Here is a 22170-nt window from a genome sequence, read left to right as displayed (position 1 = left end):
CTTCATTGAGCTTCTTGGATGTCTATATTCATGCGCTTCCTCATATTTGGGAAGCTTCAGCCGTTATATCTCCAAATAGTCTCTCTGCCTCTTTCTCTTTCCCTTCTAGGACTCCTATGATGTGTATGTTGGTCCACTTGACGGTATCTCAGAGGACCCCTCATGCTCTGTTTTTTTTCCAACCCCTTTCCTTTCCCTTCTTCAACCTCAGTAATTTCCATTGGCCTATCTTCTACATTGTTGATTCATTCTTCTACTGGTTGAAATCTACCTTTGAATCCCTACAGTGATTTTTCATTTTAGTTATTATAATTTTTAGTTCCAGAATTTCTTTTCGGTTTCTTTTTTAGGTTTTCTAGCTGTTTTTTGATATTTCCATTTTGTTTGTATATCATTTCCTTGAATTTTCTCCACAGCGTCCTTTAGTTCTAGTCCTTTGAGCATCTTTAAAACCATTATTTCAAAGTGTTTGTCTACTAAACCTGCTATAAGATCTTGTCACAGGGACAGTTTCTAGTTTATTTTTTCCCTTTGAATGGGCCATACTTTCTGACTTCTTTGTATGTCTTATGACATTTTCTTCCAAAACTTGACGTTTTAATCTAATAATTTGATAACTCGGGAATCAGATTCTTCCCTTCCTCAGGATCTTTTCTGTTTTTTATTGTTGTGTGTTGTCCCTGAGGCAGGGATCCGCCCGAGGTGTAAACTTTAGGTCTTCTTATTTTTTTTTTTTCCTGAGACGGTGCTTTTCCCTGTGCATGCATGGTGAATTTCTGATTTTCCCCGTATATGTGGTTTTAAATGTACTAGTCTTTAATATCTGGCTCCCAAAAGAGGAAAATGAAAGTGGGGTGAAATGGGTCCAAGCCCTTTAAGTTTGCTGAAAGTCACTTGGGCCAGTGGGGGAGGGGTTCACAGCAATAAGGGGAGGTACAGCCACAATGCTCTCCCCGCCTCTTTGTTTTCGCTTCTGTGGTCAGAAACAACAATTAGCGATCAGGTCACAGATCTCCAATATTTGAAGGTCAGGGTCCTTTTCGCCCACCCTGCCTTCTGCAAGTTGTGTGCCGGCCGCTCCTGGAACACCAGAAGAGCTGCCTGCGCTGGGCCTGGGGGCGACAGATGGGTAGCTGCTGCTTCACTAAGTGCTGAAATTAACCATAAATGACTTCAATCCAAGCCTTTCCGTGAAAGTTGCAAACCTTCGTCAGACTCCAGAGTTCCAAAATAATTGCATCAGACATTCTACCAGTGCAGTTGTTGTTCAGGTGGGAATAGGTTCCTAGTGTTTCTCCACCATCTTTTCAGAATCAGCTTCTGTTTAATTTGGGTAGTAGCTATAGAGTTTATTGAATTATTATTTACAAGCCACAGGTACATGTGTTTTATATGTATATATTATATATATAATTATTGTGTATTTATATATAAAATATATATTGTATTATATTTAAAATTACAAAGAATATATATATATATATATAAGTGACAAAAATTGAACAAGATTAACATAAATAAAATTTAATTCTAAAAACTAGGTTAAAAAAAGACTAGGTAAGAATAACATAAAGGATATAGAAAAAGAGGTGATCATAGTAAAACGTACTACTACTATGTTTTTTAAAAAGAAAGTAGAAATATTGTTTAATTCAATACCTTGCTAAGTAAGATGATGTAGATGTTAAAATTTAAATGTAAGCACTAAAAGTTTAGAAATAGCCAAGATGTCAATGTATGACAAAAACCACTACAATATTGTAAAGTAATTAGCCTCCAACTAATAAAAATAAATGAAAAAAAAAAACTGAATCAATGAACTTTAAGAGGAGGAAAGTATGGTAGACAGAAAGCGCGGCACATAAAGATAGCAGTAATATCAGTCACTATAATAGGGCTGAACATGCTGTCCTCACTAAATAATAGTCAAACTCTCAGTCTGGATATTTTAAAAATCTGTGCATGGCCTATTTACAAGAGTGCAGCAAAAAACATGAGGATAGATAGTGAAAAACTGTATATAATGAGATGTAAAAAGATAGATCAGGAGAAGAATATACGTCAAAATTGACATCACAGCAAAAAATTTTTTTTCAGGTTAATGAGAATAAACTACAAAATGATAAGAAAAATTCACATCTCTGAAGTTGTATGCTGATACAAAATTGAAAAATATATGAAGCAAAACTTGCTGTAATCATAAGGAAATATAACAAGTCAAATATTTGATGGGAGACTTTCACCTGTCTCATGTGGAGGTAGATCAAAGGGACAGAAAATAAGATACAATTAACAAATTTAAGCTGCTGCATGGAAATAGATCCCTGCAAGAAACAAAGTGAATAGTCAGAACACTGGTTGAGAAGGTATTGTCAGCATATATACATGTCAAAAGTTTAGTCTTCAATACGTAAACAGCTCCTACAAATAACTAGGGCTTCTCAGAATCAGGTAAAGAATCTGCCTGCAATGCAGGAGAGCCAGGTTTGATCCCTGGGTCGGGAAGATCCCTTGAAGAAGGGAATGGTTACCCACTCCAGTATTCTTGCCTGGAGAATTCAGGACAGAGGAGCCTGGAAGGCTATAGTCCATGGGGTTGCAGAGAGTTGGACAAGACTGAGCAACTAACACACACACACACACATATGACTAATTAGAGAATCAAACAGCTTCATAGATAAATGGATGATGAATAACAACAAGATGCACAGAAGAGAAGGCCCAAGTGGCAAATGAATCTGTGACTAGATAACAGACTTACTGGGGTTCAATTGTGTCCACTCAAAATAAATGTGTTGAAATCATTGAGCCACCAGGGAATGTGTTGAAACCCAAACCCCCAGTGCCTCAGAATCTGACTGTGTTTGAAGACAGGGGGGTCTTCGAAGAAGTAATTAAGGGTAAACTCGGTCATTAATGAGAATCCTAATCCATCTGACTGGTCTCCTTATAAGAGGAAGAAATTTGGACACAGACACACCCAGAGGGACCATCATGTGAGGACACAGGGAGAAGACAGCCATCAGCAAACCCAAGGGAGAGGCCCCAGGTTGACACTTTGATGTCGGGCTTTCAACCCTGCCAAACTGTGAGAGAGGAAATTGCTGTCTTTTAAGCTCCTCACCCCACTCCACCCCTGTCTATGGTATTTTCTTATGGCATCCCTGCAAACTAATGCACTCATAATCAAAACTCTTGGTGCAAACATTTTGGTGCATGTATTTTTGTATATGCAGGTGAACGTCTTTGCTGAATATCTGCAGAAGAAATTGTTGGATAACCGGGCATGTTTTTGTTCAGCTTGAGTTGTTACTTAGTCGCTAAGTCATGTCCAAGTCTTTGTGACCCCATGGACTGTAGCTTCCCAGACTCCTCTGTCCATTGGGATTACCCAGGCAAGAATACTGGAGTGAGTTGCCATCTCCTTCTAAAGGGGATCTTCCCAAACCAGGGATCATTTCCCTCATTTCCTGCATTGGCAGCCACCAGGGAAGCCGTGTTCAACCTAAGTTTAGTTCAGTTCAGTCACTCAGTCATGTCCAACTCTTTGCGACCCCATGGACTGCAGCACGCCAGGCTTCTCTGTCCATCACCAACTCCTGGAGCTTACTCAAACTCATGTCCATTGAGTCCGTGATGCCATCCAACCGTCTCATCCTCTGTCATCCCTTTCTGCTCCTGCCTTCAATCTTTCCTAGCATCAGGGTCTTTTCCAATGAGTCAGTTCTTCGCAACAGGTGGCCAAAGTATTGGAGTTTCAGCTTCAGCATCAGTCCTTCCAATGAATATTGAGGACTGATTTCTTTTAGGATGGACTGGTTGGATCTCCTTGTAGTCCAATGGACTCTCCAGAGTCTTCTCCAACACCACAGTTCAAAAGCGTCAATTCTTTGGTGCTCAGCTTTCTTTATAGTCCAGCTCTCACATCCGTACATGACTACTGGAAAAAGCATAGCTTTGACTAAATGGATCTTTGTTGGCAAAGTAATGTCTCTGCTTTTTAGTATGCTGTCTAGGTTTGTCATAGCTTTTCTTCCAAGGAGCAAGCATCTTTTAATTTCATGGCTGCAGTCACTATCTGCAGTGATTTTGGAGCCCCCCAAAATAAAGTCTCTCATTGTTTCCATTGTTTCCCCATCTGTTTGGCATGAAGTTATGGGACTGGATGCCATGATCTTAGTTTTCTGAATGTTGAGTTTTAAGCCAACTTTTTCACTCTCCTCTTTCACTTTCATCAAGAGGATCTTTAGTTCTTTGCTTTCTGCCATAAGGGTGGTGTCATCTGCATATCTGAGGTTATTGACATTTCTCCCAGCAATCTTGATTCCAGCTTGTGCTTCATCCAGCCTGGCATTTTGCATAATGTACTTTGCATATAAGTTAAATAAGCAGGTTGACAATATGCAGCCTTGATGTATTCCTTTCCCGATTTGGAACCAGTCTGTTGTTCCATGTCCAATTCTAACTGTTGCTTCTTGACCTGCATACAGATTTCTCAGGAGGCAGGTCAGGTGTTCTGATATTCCCATCTCTTGAAGAATTTCCCACAGTTTGTTGTGATTCACACAGTCAAAGGCTTTGGTGTAGTCAATAAAGCAGAAGTATATGTTTTTCTGGAACTCTCTTGCTTTTTCTATGATCCTATGGATGTTGGCAATTTGATCTCTGGTTCCTCTGCCTTTTCTAAATCCAGCTTGAACATCTGGAAGTTCATGGTTCACGTACTGTTGAAGCCTGGCTTGGAGGATTTTGAGCATTACTTTGCTAGCATAGATACTCAACCTGAGTAGATACCACTAAATAGTTTCCCAAAGTATTTGGCCAATTTGGATTACAGTCAGCAGTGTGTGATAGGCAGGGCTGATACAGAGCCAGCTACTTGTGCTATTGTCCCTAGTTCTTATTTTAGCCATTTTGTTGGGTGTGATGAGAAACCACATTTTCATTTTGATCTGCACTTCTCTAGTGAGGCTGAACACTTATCCCTCCTTTTGTTCAAGCAACTTTTCAAATCTCTTGCCCTTTTTTCTTTCACTGTAAATGGATGAACTTAAGCTAATTTTATTCACTTTTGAACAGGTATTTTCATATGGTTCATAATTTGTTATTGCAGTTCAGTTGCTAACTGACTCTTTGCGACCCCATGGACTGCAGTACACCAGGCTCCTCTGTCCTCCTCTGTCTCCAAGAATTTGCTCATATTTATGTCGGTGATACTAACCATCATGCCAAAGGGTAAATAGTAAAAATTCCTTCTTCTAGTCCTAAAACCAGGCCATCAAGTGATCCTGCCCAGATCATAGTTGTCAATCTTATAATTCCAGAGATCTTTTATATATGCATAAATAACCCATATATTATTTTTTTAAGTCCTTCCACTTTTTACCCAAATGGCTTAGTATACTGAACATTGTTGTGTACATTGCTTTTTTTGATAACAGTTTCACTGAGATATAAATTCACATGCTATAAAATTTGAACATGCACAGTTTTAAATGCACAATTCAGTAGTTTTAAATATATTCACAAGTTGCATAACCATCACCACTATCTAATTTTAGAACATTTCTGTCATCCCTAAAAAACACTTAATATCTATTAGCCATCAGTCTTTACTCCCTGTACTCTTCTCCCATATGTTTTTTTTTTCCTAGAAATTTCACTGTTTTGTATCATACATTAAGATTTACAGTCCTTCTGAAATTTTTAGGTGTGTATGATATGTGGCCTGTCAGAATTCATTTTTTCCTCATAGACATACAATTGATGCAGAACCATTTACTGAAAAACCTCCCATTTGCCACTGGATGATATGCCCCTCCTCCTTTTAAAAAATAAATCAAGTGTATGGCTTTAAATAAGGCAAACTTTCTAGGTGCTTGTTTGGGCTTAGTGAAATAGATGTAAGGTCTTCTCTGGTAGCACAGTGGTAAAGAATCTGCCTGCAATGCAGGAGACACAGGAGGCAAAGGTTTGATCCCTGGGTCAGGGAAGATCGCCTGGAGGAGGAAATGGCAACCCGCTCTGGTTTTCTTGCCTGGGAAATCCCACAGACAGCGGAGCCTGGTGGGCTGCATGCAGTCCATGGGGTCACAAAGAGTCAGACACGACTGAGCAACTTATCACACGTGTGAGCATGCGCTAAATAGATATAATTGTATATTCCTCTGGAGTTATTGCAAGGATTGCAAGAGTAAGAATGTGATACACATTCATCACATCATATATTTAGCATCAGAATATTAGCATTATTCATTTAGCCACTCATTTTTATAACTAGTTCCCCTTAAGGCTTTCTATGTGCTTCCCACTGTGCTGGTTGCTTATTTCACTTTATGTAATCCCACAGAGAAAGGATGTGATTTCTGTTGTTTACTTCCATATCCACAGCACCTAGACCAGTGTCTGACATATGGTTGGTACTCAGTACATTTGTGTAACAAGCTATCTTGTGCCTGTGAGCATAAGAAGAAATATGGAGAGCGCCTCACTGCAGCATTACTTATAACAAGGGACACGTAAAACCAGCTGTGCTGAGTATCAGTAGGAAATAGACAATATTTATAAATAAAAAATGAAATTTATACATGGTAATAGCATATAGGGCACTATATTAAGATGATTCAAATAATGTTATGAATGAGTCAACCATCACAATTTCCAAATGCATGAAACAAAATTTAATAGCACTGGAAGGAAAAGCAGAAAGACCCACAGTTATACCTGAGGGCATCTTAGCAATTGATAGAACTTCTAGACAGAAAGTCAGCAAAGATATAAAAGGATGAACTTCACCATGACCAAGAGTACCTAGCTGACATTTGTAGAATGTTTCAACAAGTAACAGCAGAAAGGACTTTTTTTTTCAAGTGTCCGTGGAAAGTTCACAAATATAGATCTGGTTCCTGGTTCATAAAATAAACCTCAACAAACTTTAAAAAATGAAATCATAACAGAACATGTGCTATGACCATAATGCAACCACACTAGACCATACTAACAGAAGGACTGTAGGAAAATCTCCAGATATTTGTTAATTAAACACAGACTTCTAATAATCCTTGGGTTAAAGAAGAGGCCTCAGAAGAAATAAAGATACATACAAGTGTGAATGAAAACACAAAATTTGTAGGATTCAGCTAAAGCTGTGATGATAGGGAAATTTATAGTTCTGGATGTTTACATTTGGAAAGGGAGAAGGTCTCAAATTTTGATCTGTTTTTCATCTCAAAAAACTAAAAGAATGAAGAGAAAAATAAACCCAAAGAAAGAAAAAAGAAGGGAAATAATAGAGTATAATCAATGAAATTGAAGAGAAGAAAGCAATAGAAAAAAAAAATCAATGGAACAGCAAGCTTGTTCTTCAGAAAAAAAGCTTGATGAAACTTTAGCAAGACTGACTCACAGAAACTGAGGGAAGTACAAATTATGAAAATCAGGAATAAAACAGAGGCTATTGCTAAAGATTCTTCAGCCATTAAAAGGATAATAAGGGAATACTGTGAAAAGCTTTATACTCATAAATTTGACAGTTTAGAAGAAATGGAACAATTTCTCAAAATCTACATACTACCAACACTTAACCAAGAAAAAATTAAATAATCCTATCACTTTTATATAAACTGAATTCATAATTTAAAAGCTCCTGAAGAATGAAATTCCATGTCCAGATAGTTTCACTGGAGAGTTCTAACAAATATTTAAAGAACTAATACTGATTTTATACAATCTCTTCCAGGAAATCCAGGAAATAGAAGAGAAATGAGCACTTCCCAATTCATTTTATGAACTTGCATTACCCTGATACCAAGAGCAGATAAAGATAGTGCAGTGAGAGAAAGCTAAGGACCAATATCTCCCAGGAATATAAGAATACACATAGGACACACTCTCCTAGTGTGAATTACCATTATTCACTCCCTGTTTCTTACTCCATGCCCCTTTGTAAAGAATGCAAATTATGCAGTTCTTTTGGAATCAGTCCAAGGGGAGCGGTTTGGCTCCATCTCATTCAGAAGTGAGAGCAGATTGTCTGTTCTGCACTGGCTTGTCTCTGTGCCCTGCAAAAGAGGTTGACCCATGCCCGAAGTCAATTTGTCCACATGAACGTACCAGTCGCCTCTCCTTCATTCCACATTTTCCGTCTCCATCAGTCTTACTTTGTTAGGCATTGCAAAACCTTTAGAAGTAAGCAGGAGCAAGCACAAATTCAATTTACAAATTAAATGAAACCATTAAGTCATAAGAACAGGGTTCTTCACTGACGCAGAGAGATGGTACTTTAGGGTCTGCAAAACCTGCTGTGTAGCTGGCGGGTGGGGAGGGGTGTGGAGGATAAAGAAGCTCCTGGAAGCAGTGATGTAAACATCACAAAGAGACCAGTGCCCAACACAAAGCTTTCCTTTCCCATCAACCCACCACCTCCCATATTTCTTTCTGTACTATCTCCCTGCTCCCTCAGGCTTCTGCATGAAATTGACAGACTGATGTGCCACATAGATGAGATGTGGGTCCTTTGGGTGTTTGTGACTCATTCATTCTTGAGTGCGTCTGATGCTCCGGGCAATGGGCTAAATGCAGGGACACAAAGCTAGGAACAGCTTGGTCCCTGTGCCAGACAGCTGGCTGCCTGGTGGGGAGGAGAGACCAGGAGAGAGCGGGTCCCTGAGCCAGAAGGAAAGTGCCGCCAGAGCCCTGAGCAGGGATTCTGAAATGGAGCAGGACCCTGTGGTCCTTCAGCACCATGTTCTCAGCCTGCCTTTTGTCTGTGGAAACACTTTAGCCAAAGAGTAAGTTTAACCAGAGAAGTGAGAGAGGGAAGAAACCAAGGAAAGCAGTCAAACGGGGCAAAATGATACTAATTTAGTCGTTATACAAAATCAAGGACTTTAGTTCCTTGTCAAGGGCTATAGATAATATTCTGAACTGAGCTGTCTTATACTCAAACCCCCACCAGGTAGAAGAAGTTAACACATGATGACCAGACTTAGCCCTCACATAAGCTGCCACAATTTCAAGAACTGGCCTCAAGGAAATGGGGACAAACCAACCCTGGAACTCTGAAGACCAATTACTCCTTAAAACAATCAAGATGACGTGACCGATTTCAAGATGTCGAGAACTGACTGTGCTGTTTCTACATGTAGCCCCCCAACCTCCCACTGCACTGCCTTTGAAAGCTCTTGCTCGCTGATTGTTGGACATGAGTTCATCTTTGGACATGAATTCGCCTTTGGACATGAGTTCACCCCTCCTCCAGTTACTGGCATCCGAAATAAAGCAAACTTCTTTTCCACCTATCTTGTTTCTTGATTGGCTTTCAAGCGGCAAGCAGCCAGACCTTACTTCCCGTAATAATTCTAGAATCTGGAGGTGGAGAAATCATCTTGGTTCAACTCTCAGCTCTGCCGTTTCCTGGCTGGGTCAGTTGGAAAAGAGTCCTTCATCTTTCTGAGTCTCAGTGCGTCCAAATCTGCCAAAGGCAGCTCATGGTAACACTTACCTCCGAGGGCCACTGGGAGGATGCAAAGAGTTAATAGACACAGGGTACGTGGAGCAGTGCCTGGCACACGGTGGGCGACACATCGCTGTTAACTATTACAGGGTGCAGAGGGACAGAAACGGGGTCACCCAGCTCCATCTTCCAGGTTAGGAGTCGTGTCCAACCCTTTGCAACCCCATGGACTGTATAGTCCATGGAATTCTCCACACCAGAATACCGGAGTGGGTAGCCTTTCCCTTCTCCAGGGAATCTTCCCAGCCCAGGGATCGAACCCAGGTGTCCTACATTACAGGAGGGTTCTTTACCAGCTGAGCCACAAGGGAAGCCCCCTAGAAGGGGCACATCTATCTAAACCAGGGTTTCCTAGCCTTGGTGCTGTGGACACTGGGGGCCAGGTCGCACTTTGTGATGGGGGCGTCCAGTTCATTGTAGGATGTTTAACGGCAACCTTGGCCTCTACTTACTGGATGACAGTGGCACCCATTCCCCCAATTGTAACCACCACAAATGTCTCTAGATGTTGTCAAGTGTCCCCATGAGAGCAAAGGTGCCCTGGTTGCAAACTACTGCTCTAAACTGAAAAGAGGATGATGGATGGAAAAGAGTAGAAAGGCAGGATTAGGGAACATTGTGAGTGATCGGGAAGGGATGACAGTGACAACGAAGAGTCTTCTTGGGACTGTAGGTTGATGGCCAAGGGCAAGAAATGGAAATGCAGCAATGGATCATTTGGGGCACTTGGCCTGGCATGGAACATTGAACTCCAGACCCCTTATGGCTATCCAAACTCAGGTGAGCCATCTGGGGCAACTTCTCCCGCTGAACCCCAGCTTCTGGCACAGGACTGGCTGTATGGTAGAAGCCTACAGAGTCATTGTTGGTGTGTGCATGAGCTCACGTTTGTAAAGTAGTCCCTGAGGCTATCTGCCAGCATTTCTTTTATTAAGAAAGTTCATCCATGAGCATGCTGCCAGACCACTTTGCTATTGCCCCATGAAGCCCTTTTTTTATGGACTTGGACTTTGACACATTCAGCCTATGCTGAGGAACATCATACAAAAAAATCTCCTGTTAAACTTGTGACTCTGTTCAGAGCATTTTATTATTTTTTAATATTTACTTTTTATTTGGGTGCACCAGGTCATAACTGTGACATGCAAGATTAGTAGCAGCATGTGAACTCTTAGTTGTGACATGTGGGATCTGGTTCCTTGACCAGGGACTGAACCCAGACTTCTTGCTTTGGGACCATGGAGTCTTAGCACCAAACCACCAAGGAAGTCCACAGAACAATTGTATTTAGCTCATTGATCACACATTACAGAATGCCTTCTTTATAAGAAGCCAGTGGGGGAAAAAAAAAATAAAACTGCACTGGGAAGACCCAGAGGAATCGGGTGGAGAGAGATGGGAGGGGGGATCGGGATGGGCAATACGTGTAACTCTATGGCTGATTCATATCAATGTATGACAAAACCCACTGAAATGTTGTGAAGTAACTAGCCTCCAACTAATTAAAAAAAAATTTAAAAAAAAAACGACAAAAAAATTATCATCAGAAAAAAAAAGAAAAAAGAAGCCAGTGGGAGAGACGTCCCTCTGGCTTCTGTACCAGTAATAAACTTATGAATCATAAAAGTAAACAAGTGATTTGTTTTTTCACCTTGACCCTTGAATCATGGAGCCGATTGTGTTTCTCACTTTGTTCTGGTTGCTGGGGAAGGTTAGAGACCCATTGATGGCTCACTTCTGGCAAGCAGACAGGTTCTTGGAGCATGAATTGGGGTATTTTTGCCTGCATCCATTTTCTTGACTTTCTTTTTTATTCTTTGACTTGACCGATAGTTTACTTATTTTCAATTGTATTATGTACATGTATTTAGCAAGTCACTTTTAATCTATTTTGGAATAAGGTAGGAAATGAATGCATTAAAAAAAAAAACCCAACACACATGGGGTTCTTCATGCAGTGTGTGTGTGCTCAGTCATGTCTGACTCTTTGTGATCCCACGGACTGTAGCCTGCCAGTCTCCTCTGTCCATGGATTAACCCAGCAAGAATACTAGAACAGGTTACCATTTCCTTCTCCAGGGGATCTTCCCGACCAAGGGCTCAAACCCGCGTGTCCTGCCGCTCCTGCATTGGCAAGCGGATTCTTTACCACTGGGCCGCCGTGATGGCCTGTGTCAATGTCCAGGTCTGGACTGATGCCTTTCTAGCTCCTGACCTTCTTTGATCTTGAATGTTGATTTCTCCATGGTCACTGTTACTGTAATCCAGTGTAGGTTTCTCATTCCTGATCTCCATCATTTCCATGACAATATGCAACAGTATCATGAGAACATAATTGTAATTCCAATCCAGGAAGAAGCAAAAGAGACAAGAGCACGGAGCCGTAGAACCGCACGAAACCACAGGGAGGTCAATACAAGGTCATTCTCTGTTCTCAGATAATAGCATTGAGACTCCGGGGAATGCAGAGTCCGTGGCCCAGGTGACAAAGGATCTGCAGCGAGAAAAAGCCATAACCAGAGTTATTGCCTAAATTATTGTTGTCTTTGCATTTTGAATTTCCTCTTTAGAATTCATTCCACTCTGCGTGTTTCTCTCCTGAAAATTCATGTCGTTCTTCCAAAGAGTTCTGATGGAATATTGAATGAGATGCCCTTTGACTGTTTAGCTGTGAATTGAGAGTGCAGAACTCACTGTTATTAACATAGCATTTCAATAGTCCATCAACTATTGGAATATAAATTGAGGATCTGTAGGAGGCATATTATAGCTGATTCCTATGATTCCTTTTTGAGCATCTAAACCTTTCTCTCCAGTAGCAAGTAAGTAGAAGGATGCATCAAATGACTGTTTCAGTTCCGAGTGAATGAAGCACAACGTTAAGTAGCCTTAATCGAAAAGTACAGCCCTTGTCCATGTAAACATGAAATTCAGGGACAGACCACTCTTCTGCCTGGGTTGGAGCCCACACCTCCAGCAGGGCCTCTCTCTGCACTTAGATCTCAGCCTGGCTCAACTCCCTGCAGCTTCAGGTGGGTCTGATCTTCGTTTGGGCAACAGGATCTAAACAGTCTCACAGTTAGAGCTTCTGGCCAAGCATGCCTAGAGGAAGAGGTTTTTCTTTCAGTGTCCACATGCTGATCGCAAGAGCATCCACAAGGGGGCCTGATGAACCGACACCAGTGGCCAGTTGTTCAATCCCTCAATCGTGTCTGACTCTGTGCAACCCCACGGCTGCAGCAGTCCAGGCATCCCTGTCCTTCACAATCTCCCGGAGCTTGCTCAAACTCATGTCCATTGAGTTGGTGATGCCATCCAACCATCTCATCCACTGTAGTCCCCTTCTCCTCCTGCCCTCAATCTTTCCCAGCATCAGGGTCTTTTCTAATGAATCAGTTCTACCCATCAGGTGGCCAAAGTATTAGAGTTTTAGCTTCATCATCAGTCCTTCCAATGAATATTCAGAGTTGATTTCCTTTAGGACTGGCTGGTTTGATCTCCTTGCAGCCCAAGGGACTCTCAAGAGTCTTCTCCAACACCACAGTTCAAAAGCATCAATTCTGCAGTGTTCAGCCTTCTTTATGGTCAAATTCTCACATCCATACATGACTCCTGAAAAAACCACAGCTTTGACTAGACAGACTTTTGTCGGCAAAGTAATGTCTCTGCTTTTTAATATTCTGTCTAGGTTTGTTATAGTTTTTCTTCCCAGGAGCAAGTCTCTTTTAATTTCATGGCTGCAGTCACCATCTGCAGTGATTTTGGAGCCCCCCAAAATAAAGTCTCTCATTGTTTCCATTGTTTCCCCATCTGTTTGGCATGAAGTTATGGGACTGGATGCCATGATCTTAGTTTTCTGAATGTTGAGTTTTAAGCCAACTTTTTCACTCTCCTCTTTCACTTTCATCAAGAGGATCTTTAGTTCTTTGCTTTCTGCCATAAGGGTGGTGTCATCTGCATATCTAAGATTATTGATATTTCTCCCGGCAACATTGATTCCTGCTTGTGCTTCATCTAGCCCAGCATTTCTCATGATGTACTCTGCATACAAGTTAAAAAAGCAAGGTGACAATATACAGCCTTGACCTACTCCTTTCCCAACTTGGAACCAGTTCCATGTCCAGTTCTAACTGTTGCTTCTTGACCTGCATACAGATTTCTCAGGAGGTAGGTCAGGTGGTCTGGTATTCCCATCTCTTGAAGAATTTTCCACAGTTTGTTGTGATCCACACAGTCAAAGGCTTCAGCATAGTCAATGAAGTGGATTTTTTTTGGAATTCTGTTGCTTTTTCTATGACCCAGTGGATGTTGGCCATCTGATCTCTGGTTCCTCTGCCTTTTCTAAATCCAGCTTGAACATCTGGAAGTTCTCGGTTCATATACTATTGAAGCCTAGCTTGGAGAATTTTGAGCATTACTTTACTATCATGTGAAATGAGTGCAATAGAGGTGCATAAATTTCCTAGTCACTCTTCCTCTCTTTGTTGAGAGGAAGGAGCAGGAATCATCAAACATCCAACAGGTACACCTTAAGTGAGGAGGGAAAATCCCACAGGAATCAGAAACAGGGGAATGCAGGGTGTTTTGAGACCAGACTTTCTGCAACCAAATGGTGTCTTTTATACACTCTTCTTGAACGTAGAACAACAACAACAAAAAAATCACTTCATCATACAAAGTCAGTATTACCATGATACCAAAATGGGTCAGGACAAAGGTAGGAAAATTTGAGCCAGTGTCACTTGTAACATTTGATGCAAAAATCCTAAATGAAAAACATGAATCCAGTTTTAAAAAGTATATATAGTATATGTTATATATAGTATACTCCTATATGATATGTGTATTTATTATACATGTTATATATAATACATACATATATGTGTGTCTTATTTACTTAGATATACATATATGAGTGTGTTTATCAAGTAAGGTTTAGTTTAGAAATGCAAAGACATTTTAATGTTAAAAAAAAACCTCTGAACCCACTCAGTAAAATTTCTTAGCAGTTTAGACAGCAACTTTCTTAACTGGATAAATGTTATCCATTGGCAGTTGTCCAGTGGTTAAGACTCCACACTCCCAATGCAGGAGGCACGGGTTCAGTCCCTAGCCAGAAAACTAAGAGCCAACATGTGTGGCCAAAAAAAAAAAAAAAATGTTATCCACCAAATATCTACAGCAAACAATTTATTTCCTAGAGTTTACTAAATTCCAGAACAAAATGAAAATGAGTGATCTCACCTCTTATAACCAGTCTTTTACTGGGGGTCCTGGATAGTACAATAAAACAAGAAAAAAGAAGTAGGGGGCATACGGATTGCAAGGATATATGAACATGGCAGTTGTTGTGGAACAATCATCATCTTCATGTAATAAGTGGAAAAAGTGGGGCTTCCCTGGTGGCTCAAGAAGCAAGGAATCTGCCTGCAATGCGGGAGACCTGGGTTCGATCCCTGGGTCGGAAAGATCCCCTGGAGAAGGGAATGGCAACCTATTCCAGTATTCTTGTCTGGAGAATCCCCATGGACAGAAGAGTCTGGTGGGCTACAGTCCATGGGGTCACAAAGAGTCAGACATGACTAAGCAACTAACCCTTTCACAAGTGGAAAAAGTATTAGAAAGGTATTAGAACTAGTAACTAAGAGGTCAGCCAAGCTGCTAGATTCAAGAGAAACATAAGCAATTCCAGAGTTCATCTTCCCCTAGCAATGACCTGTGAGTACATCTTACTTTAAAAGACTATCTTCACAAATAAAATCTATTTTTAAATATCACAACCACAGGGAGGGTTCATATGTATACCGATGGCTGATTCATGCTGATGTATGACAGAAACCAACACAATATTGTAAAACGATTATCCTCCAATTAAGAATAAATTTAAAAAACAATAATGAAGTGTGATTATAACAATGATGATAATAAAAATATCATCATAAAAATGCATACATGCCAGACTTTTAAGTAGAAAATTATAAAACTTCATTGACAAGCATAAAAAGAAGACCAGACACTTAGATCATAGACCAGCCATTTCTTCTCTCTCTGGCTCCCAATCTCTCCCTATGGGACTAGATGGCATTTAAGGTTCCTTCTAGTTCTGGACCTCTCCATCCCATAAGCACAGGGTCTGTCCCCTCTTCTGTGGCTGAATCAGGTTCCCTCCCCCGGTCTGCACACCCAGGTCAGGAAACACAGCCATGCGCAACTGCAGCAGCATCCCAGCAGTGGGTGATTGTAAGCGGGGCGAGACTGAGGGGTCTGGGCCCTTGTTTTCACCCTAACACTGGCTCACTGAGAGCCTTCCTCCTTCTTCTGTCCAATGAGAGGGATAGCCTGACTGGCCCAGGGTATTAATATTCAAGGATCTGAGACACAGATCTAAGCATCCAGGACAACATCCTATCATTTTGCAGTGCCCTCATTACAGTCCATGGTTCCATGTGGATTGTGACAACCTTTTATGATTCTAGTGATTCTAGTTTACAATTGTTTGATACCATTCTTAGAGTTTATGTGTTGTCTCCTCGATCCATAAAAGGCCTAAATGCATTTCTTACTGCTTTGGGGAAAAAATACACCCCAAAACATAGTGCTCAAAATACAATCATTTAATTATCTCATGTTCTGTGAGCTGACTGGGCTCATCGGGGTGGTTCTTCGGCCCCACGTGATGTCACCTGGGGCTATAGCAAAATATCCAAATCCCCAAAGGGTCACTCCCAAGGCTGCTGATTGGCAATGGCTGGCACTGGATACTCAGCTGAGGCTGTCGAGTGGAGCACCTTGGTTTTCCTTCTCGTGGTCTCTCCATAGAGCTTCGGCACCAGCTGGGTTCCAAGCAGCCATTCCAAGTAGAAATTGCCAGTTCCCTTAAAGCTTGGGTGTTTCTTGCCGGAGCATCACTGCCTTCTAGGGCTGCAGAAACAAGCTCCTCATGGGGAGTGGCACATGTGGGGAGGACAGGGGAATGGAGTGGAGAGGAGACTGCAGCTTTGGAGACCTTATTGAAGTCCGTTGTTGTTGTTCAGTCACTGAATCTTGTCCAGCTGTTTGCAACCCATGGATGCAGCACACCAGGCTTCCCTGTCCTTCACCATCTCCCAAAGTTTACCCAAACTCATGTCCATTGGGTCAGTGATGCCATCCAACTATCTCATCCTCTTGTCTCATCCTTCCCCTCCTGCCTTCAATCTTTCCCCGCATCAGGGTCTTTCCCAATGAGTCAGCTGTTCACATCAGGTGACCAAAGTACTGGAGATTCAGCTTCAGTGTCAGTCCTTCCAATGAATATTCAGGACTGATCTCCTTTATGATTAACTGGTTTGATCTCTTTGCAGTCCAAGAGACTCTCAAGAGTCTTCTCCAAAATCACAATTCGAAAGCATCAATTCTTTGATGCTCAGCCAAAGTCTAATTAAAGCATGCACTAAAAATGAAGTAATGTATTGGAGACCAGCATTGGTTCAAGTGCCAGTTGTCAGCCCAGAGCCAGAGGACTGGTACTGCACCTTAGGGCACTGTGACTTAGCATCAGTGCCTCTCTCTGAGCCTCAGCTTGCCCTTCTGGAAAATGGGGCCATTGGTCTTGAGGGCATGGGAGACATCACCATCCCTAACTTTCTCTGCTCCTTGGTGCTCCTAGGTACTCCTTCCAGGACGAGGAGGACATGTTCATGGTGGTGGACCTGCTGCTGGGAGGGGACCTGCGTTATCACCTGCAGCAGAATGTACATTTCACAGAAGGGGACGTGAAGCTCTACATCTGCGAGCTGGCCCTGGCCCTGGAGTATCTGCAGCGGTACCACATCATCCACAGGTAACATCATCCCCAGAGGTATGCCAGGGGGTAGGGTGTGATGGGAGGAGTCTGCAGCCGTGGAGAGTATTTTCTCACTGACATTCTCTAGATGTGGCAGTGCATGGAGATCATAAAAAGCAGAGTAACGTCATGATTGCTCATACCTTCTCTGCAGACAGCCTACTCTGTTGTCACCTGCATTGAGGTGGAACACCGCCCCTGCCCGTGTGCCCTCCTCTCTTGGTACCCCCTGCTTAGAGGCGTGCCTGGCCTTTGCTTTTCCATTCTGGTATGTCTTTGGGAGCCTGGAGTGTTCAGGCTCAGGTTAGAAAGCGTGGCATGAGTTGGGAACATGAGGGATTCTACTCTCTTCCTTTCCATACTTTGAAATCAATGCTGTGCATCGTGGAGGATTTCTTCCTCTTGTGAAGCTTTGGTGCTGGCTTTGGGCCCTGGGTATAAGCCCTGAGTCTTCGCTGCTTCCTCAGGACCTTGACTTTTCCCTGCCTGTTCACAGCACAGATGAGTAAGGTAAGTTTGATTGTAGAGGCAGGAGGCAGCAAGAGGCTTCAGAAAGCAATGGGATCCTTGTTTAGTCGCTAGGTCGTGTCTGAGTCTTTTGTGATCCTATGGACTGTAGCCCGCCAGGCTGTTCTGTCCATGGGATTTTCCAGGCGAGAACACTGGTCGTGGTGGAAGATCTCCTTCTCCAGGGGATCGTCTCAATCCAGGGATCAAACCTGCCTCTCCTGCATCTCCTGTGTTGGCCGGTGGATTTTTACCATAGAGCCCCAGGGAAGTCCAGCAGCGGGATCCTTAATGAAGTCTTCTCTCTGACCACAGAGGAGGGGGCGTGAGCGGCTGCAGGTCTGTGCACCCATGGTCTTGCACTGTGCCTAGAGGGTCTTCTAATTGTACAACTTGGGAAGACTTGGGAAAGACAAGGACTTGAATCTCAGGGTAAAGATGGTAGATTAAGCACACGTAGACACACACACACACACAAGATGGTAGATTAAGCACACACAGACACACACACACAGACACAGACACACACACACACACACATTTTCTCGCTTCTAAAATCTCCATAAAACGGCAATGAAATATGTTTGAAAAATGGTAAATTCACAAGGATGGAGAAAACTTAAGAGGAGACTATAGCAAAACACAGGGGAAATTGGAAAGATGTTTCGTGGTAAGTGGCTTATGACACCAGAAGCTGAATTTTGAATTGTGCCTGGAAATAATCATGAATTGATAGGTGCTAAAGAATCTCTTGAAAGGCTCAGGAATGAACAGTCATCCACAATGATGGAAGGAGGAAGAAGGGATAAAAGAGAGGCTAAGATGGTGTGCAGGGTTTTAAAGCCTTTTAAGACATTTTAAAAAGCACCAATCTGCTTGCCCATCCTGAATAACTGGATGTCTGTCCCTTCCTCTTCCAAGCAGAAGACTGAAGGCTTATTTGCTAAAGAGAGTAAAACAGAGAGCGTTTGAACTGAAGAACATTAAGCCTCTTGAGTTGGGATGCAGTACTGAAGACAGCATAACTAGACGCATCCATACCAGATGCTGAAATAACACACCCACCCCACTTCCAGCTAGGCTCAAAACTTCATCTTCCAGGCTGGACACTGGAATGATTTCCATGGGGATGTGGCTGAGCCAAGGGGAATGAGATTATGACATCAGAAGTTCCCCAGTTCCCTTGGAGTGTAGTTCACAGTCAGCAAGACCTGCTCATTTGCTGTAAGGTCCCAACTAGGTTAGTGACGACTAAAGATTATCAGACATCCAGAGAAATCTTCTAACATGAATAGTGAGAGCCACGCAATCAAATGGGGAAAAGAAAAATAGCTTGTAATAAACAGAGACTCTGCCAGGAGAAAGAACTATCAAAAGAATCGTGCTCAGTATTTTCAGAGGAATGAACAGATTTTTGCAATTGTAAAATAAATGCAATGTTTACTTAAAATTCAAAGAACAAACTTCAGATCAGAGTTCTCATAAATTAAAAACATGAAAGTAGAAATGAAATATTCAAAAGATGTGTTGGAAGACAAAGTTAAGGATATTCCTTATACAGTAGAATGAGAAGGAAAAAAATATATATATAAGAGAATTAGAGGGCCAGTACAGTAAGTTCAATATCAGACAGAGAAAGAAGAAAGGGAGAGAGAGAGAGACAGAGAGAAAGAAAGAAAATAGGGATGGAGGGAGTGAAGAAAAGTGAGAAAACATTCCCTGGTGGCCCAGCTGGTAAAGAATCCACCTACAATACGGGAGACCTGGGTTTGATTCCTGGGTTGGGAAGATTCCCTGGAGAAGGGGAAGTCTACCCACTCCCGTATTCCGGCCTGGAGAATTCCATGGGCTGTATAGTCCATGGGGTCACAAAGTGTCAGACACCACTGAACGACTTTCACTTCACTTCATAGAGGGGAAGAAATCATCAATGAAATAAAGAAATTCTCTCAGACCTGAAATATATGAGTTTCCAGATTGAAGGGTTCACCAAGGCTACAGTGTAATGACTAGAAACAGACATAAATCAAAACAAACTTCAAAGCCAATAAGTCTGCACAGAAGAACAGGATATAAAGGCTGAGGAATCAGGATCCTTTGGGATTATCTATCACTAGAAGGCGGTGGAAACATGCTAATCAATCAAATCTGAGATGTACGTTTTTACAAGTTCAAGGTCTCAAAAAATATATCTCTCGTATATCTTATCTCAAGTAGTTAGAAAATGACGTGAACTCTACTAAAATGAAGGACTAAATCAAGGAGGAAGAAATGGAATACGGAAAGCCGGAGCTCCAGCAAAGGAGAGAAAGAGGCATAAGGAATCTTCACGATGATGGGAGGGTCATCGATGTCAGCTGTGCCTAAAGTGTAAACCATGACTAGTTCTGATTGGAGTCAGATCAAAAGACCCTTGGAGAGTCTTCTTCAGGAAGAGTGAGCTGATAGAAATGGTTGATATCTGGCTGCCTTGAGAGATTTATTTAGTTGGTTAAGAATCTGAAGTTGAATAGATGAGGTCAGGAGAAAAAAACCTCAACAATAACAGAAGATACTTTTTAACTCCAAGGAATCAAAGTGTTAGCTAGGACATTGGATATCATACAGTTTACTACTTGAAACATCTCTGTGTAGCATGCTTAGTCATAATTCCCTAAACCCTGAAAATTGACCTAACCAGAAAAATATATTAATACCCCATTGGGGAAGTGAGGGAGTGGGGAAATAAGTGTCTCTTGGGGACACATAAAGGAAAAAGACTGCTACATACTCTTTCATCCATAGTGGGAAGACAGTAGATAGAGCTGGAAACTGAAAAATCAATGAGTCCTATATATTTCGAGGTAAGGAGCTAAATACCAAAATTATAGCCTGAGACATACGAATAGATGGAGAGGGAGAAGTGGGAGAGAAAGTGATATGATTTGTTGCTAAAAATTGTAACAAAACTTTCAGTACAGTTTGATTCTTGGAATTGTTCGCATGTATAATTTTGACACAAATAGTATGCAAATGAAGAAGAAGGAGGAAGAGAAGAAGTATTTAGAAAGAGGAAGGGGGAAGAGGCGAGGCTGCAGTAGTCGCCACGGTAACAGTGGTAGTGGTAATAGCCCCAGCGGCCTTGGCCACATAGGAGTAAAGGGAATGTTCAATGAAATGCGGCCTGCTTACGGAGGCCCATTGTTCATTCACACAGTCCAAGACTAGCTTTTGCCCGCGGGAATTCTGGCCCTAGAGTCTCTGCCTGTAAGCCCTGTGCTATGTTTGTTAAGGAAGGTCATCCGGTACCAGAGAAGACTCTGTGGGCCGGCTGGGCTGCTCTGAAGGCACAGAAAGGAATGAACTCTTTACTAATCTCTTGTACAATCTTTTGTGTCATTCACCAATTTTCACAGCCATTTCCCTGCTAGTGTGCAGTAGATGTGCAGTAGAATAGCAATAGATGATCTGTTTGCCTACATCCCCCCAGACTGAGTCTTTGTGGACCTGAGTGAGACAGAGGCCAGCATCCCAGAGCAGACAGACCAGGCGAAAAGGAAACTGTCAGTGAAGAGCATGGTGGTTGGGGGACATCCATGGCACTGCACTGCTTAAGACTTCACCTTTCAATGTAAGAGGTGCAGGTTCTATCCCTGGTTAGGGAGCTAAGATTCCACATGCCTCGAAGCCAAAAAACATAAAGCAAAAGCAATATTGTGGCAAATTCAATAAAGACCTTAAAAATGGTCTACATCACACACACACACACACATAAATCTTTTAAAAAAAGAGCAGGGTTGTTGGAACCATTTCATTATATTTCAATAAATACTTTAAAGTTGCTCTCTGTGGGGTCACCTGTCCTCAGATTCTAAATCTACGTTGGAGAAAAGGAGCTATCCAACAATATAGGGAAATTGTTTTTAAAAAAAATCCCCTAAGTAAATGGAATTACCTTACCATTTGTAAACTTACAGACTTGGCAGACATTTGAGTCAGGTTTTCCCCGTCTCCCATATGGTTGAACAAATCTCTTTTTCACTGTAAATGTGTGTACAGACTTGAAATGATGTGTGTCTGTACACAATGTGCAGGGGGATATAGGACTGTGTTGTGCAAGGTTGCTCATTCATTCAACAGCCAATCTTATAAGTCCCCCACTGCATATGTACAAGACATTTTCGCTGCCATATTTTATACTGACTGATGAATGTTGCTGCTTCCCAAGGAGCCACACTTGCAAGTGGTGGAATCATTCCACAAATGCAAGCCTGAGTTGAATTGCCAGTAATTTCTTATCTTCTATCTTGGTGGACTCGGACATGTGACTTAACTTTTCGGACCT

The 22170-nt window shown here is 41.9% G+C and overlaps 1 protein-coding gene across 3 annotated transcripts in view; it reads left to right on the top strand.

The window, feature by feature from the left end:
• STK32B (serine/threonine kinase 32B) overlaps nt 1–22170 on the top strand; it is a 373534-nt gene that overhangs the window by 214005 nt on the left and 137359 nt on the right. For all 3 annotated transcript variants that reach the window (XM_043448462.1, XM_043448461.1, XM_043448463.1), the window contains exon 4: nt 17163–17336. In XM_043448462.1, the coding sequence (XP_043304397.1) occupies nt 17163–17336 (174 nt within the window). The remainder of the gene's footprint in view (nt 1–17162; nt 17337–22170) is intronic.

The sequence above is a fragment of the Cervus canadensis genome, chromosome 26 (assembly GCF_019320065.1).
Source record: "Cervus canadensis isolate Bull #8, Minnesota chromosome 26, ASM1932006v1, whole genome shotgun sequence".
Taxonomy (NCBI): domain Eukaryota; kingdom Metazoa; phylum Chordata; class Mammalia; order Artiodactyla; family Cervidae; genus Cervus; species Cervus canadensis.
This window is presented reverse-complemented; position numbering and strand designations above follow the sequence as displayed.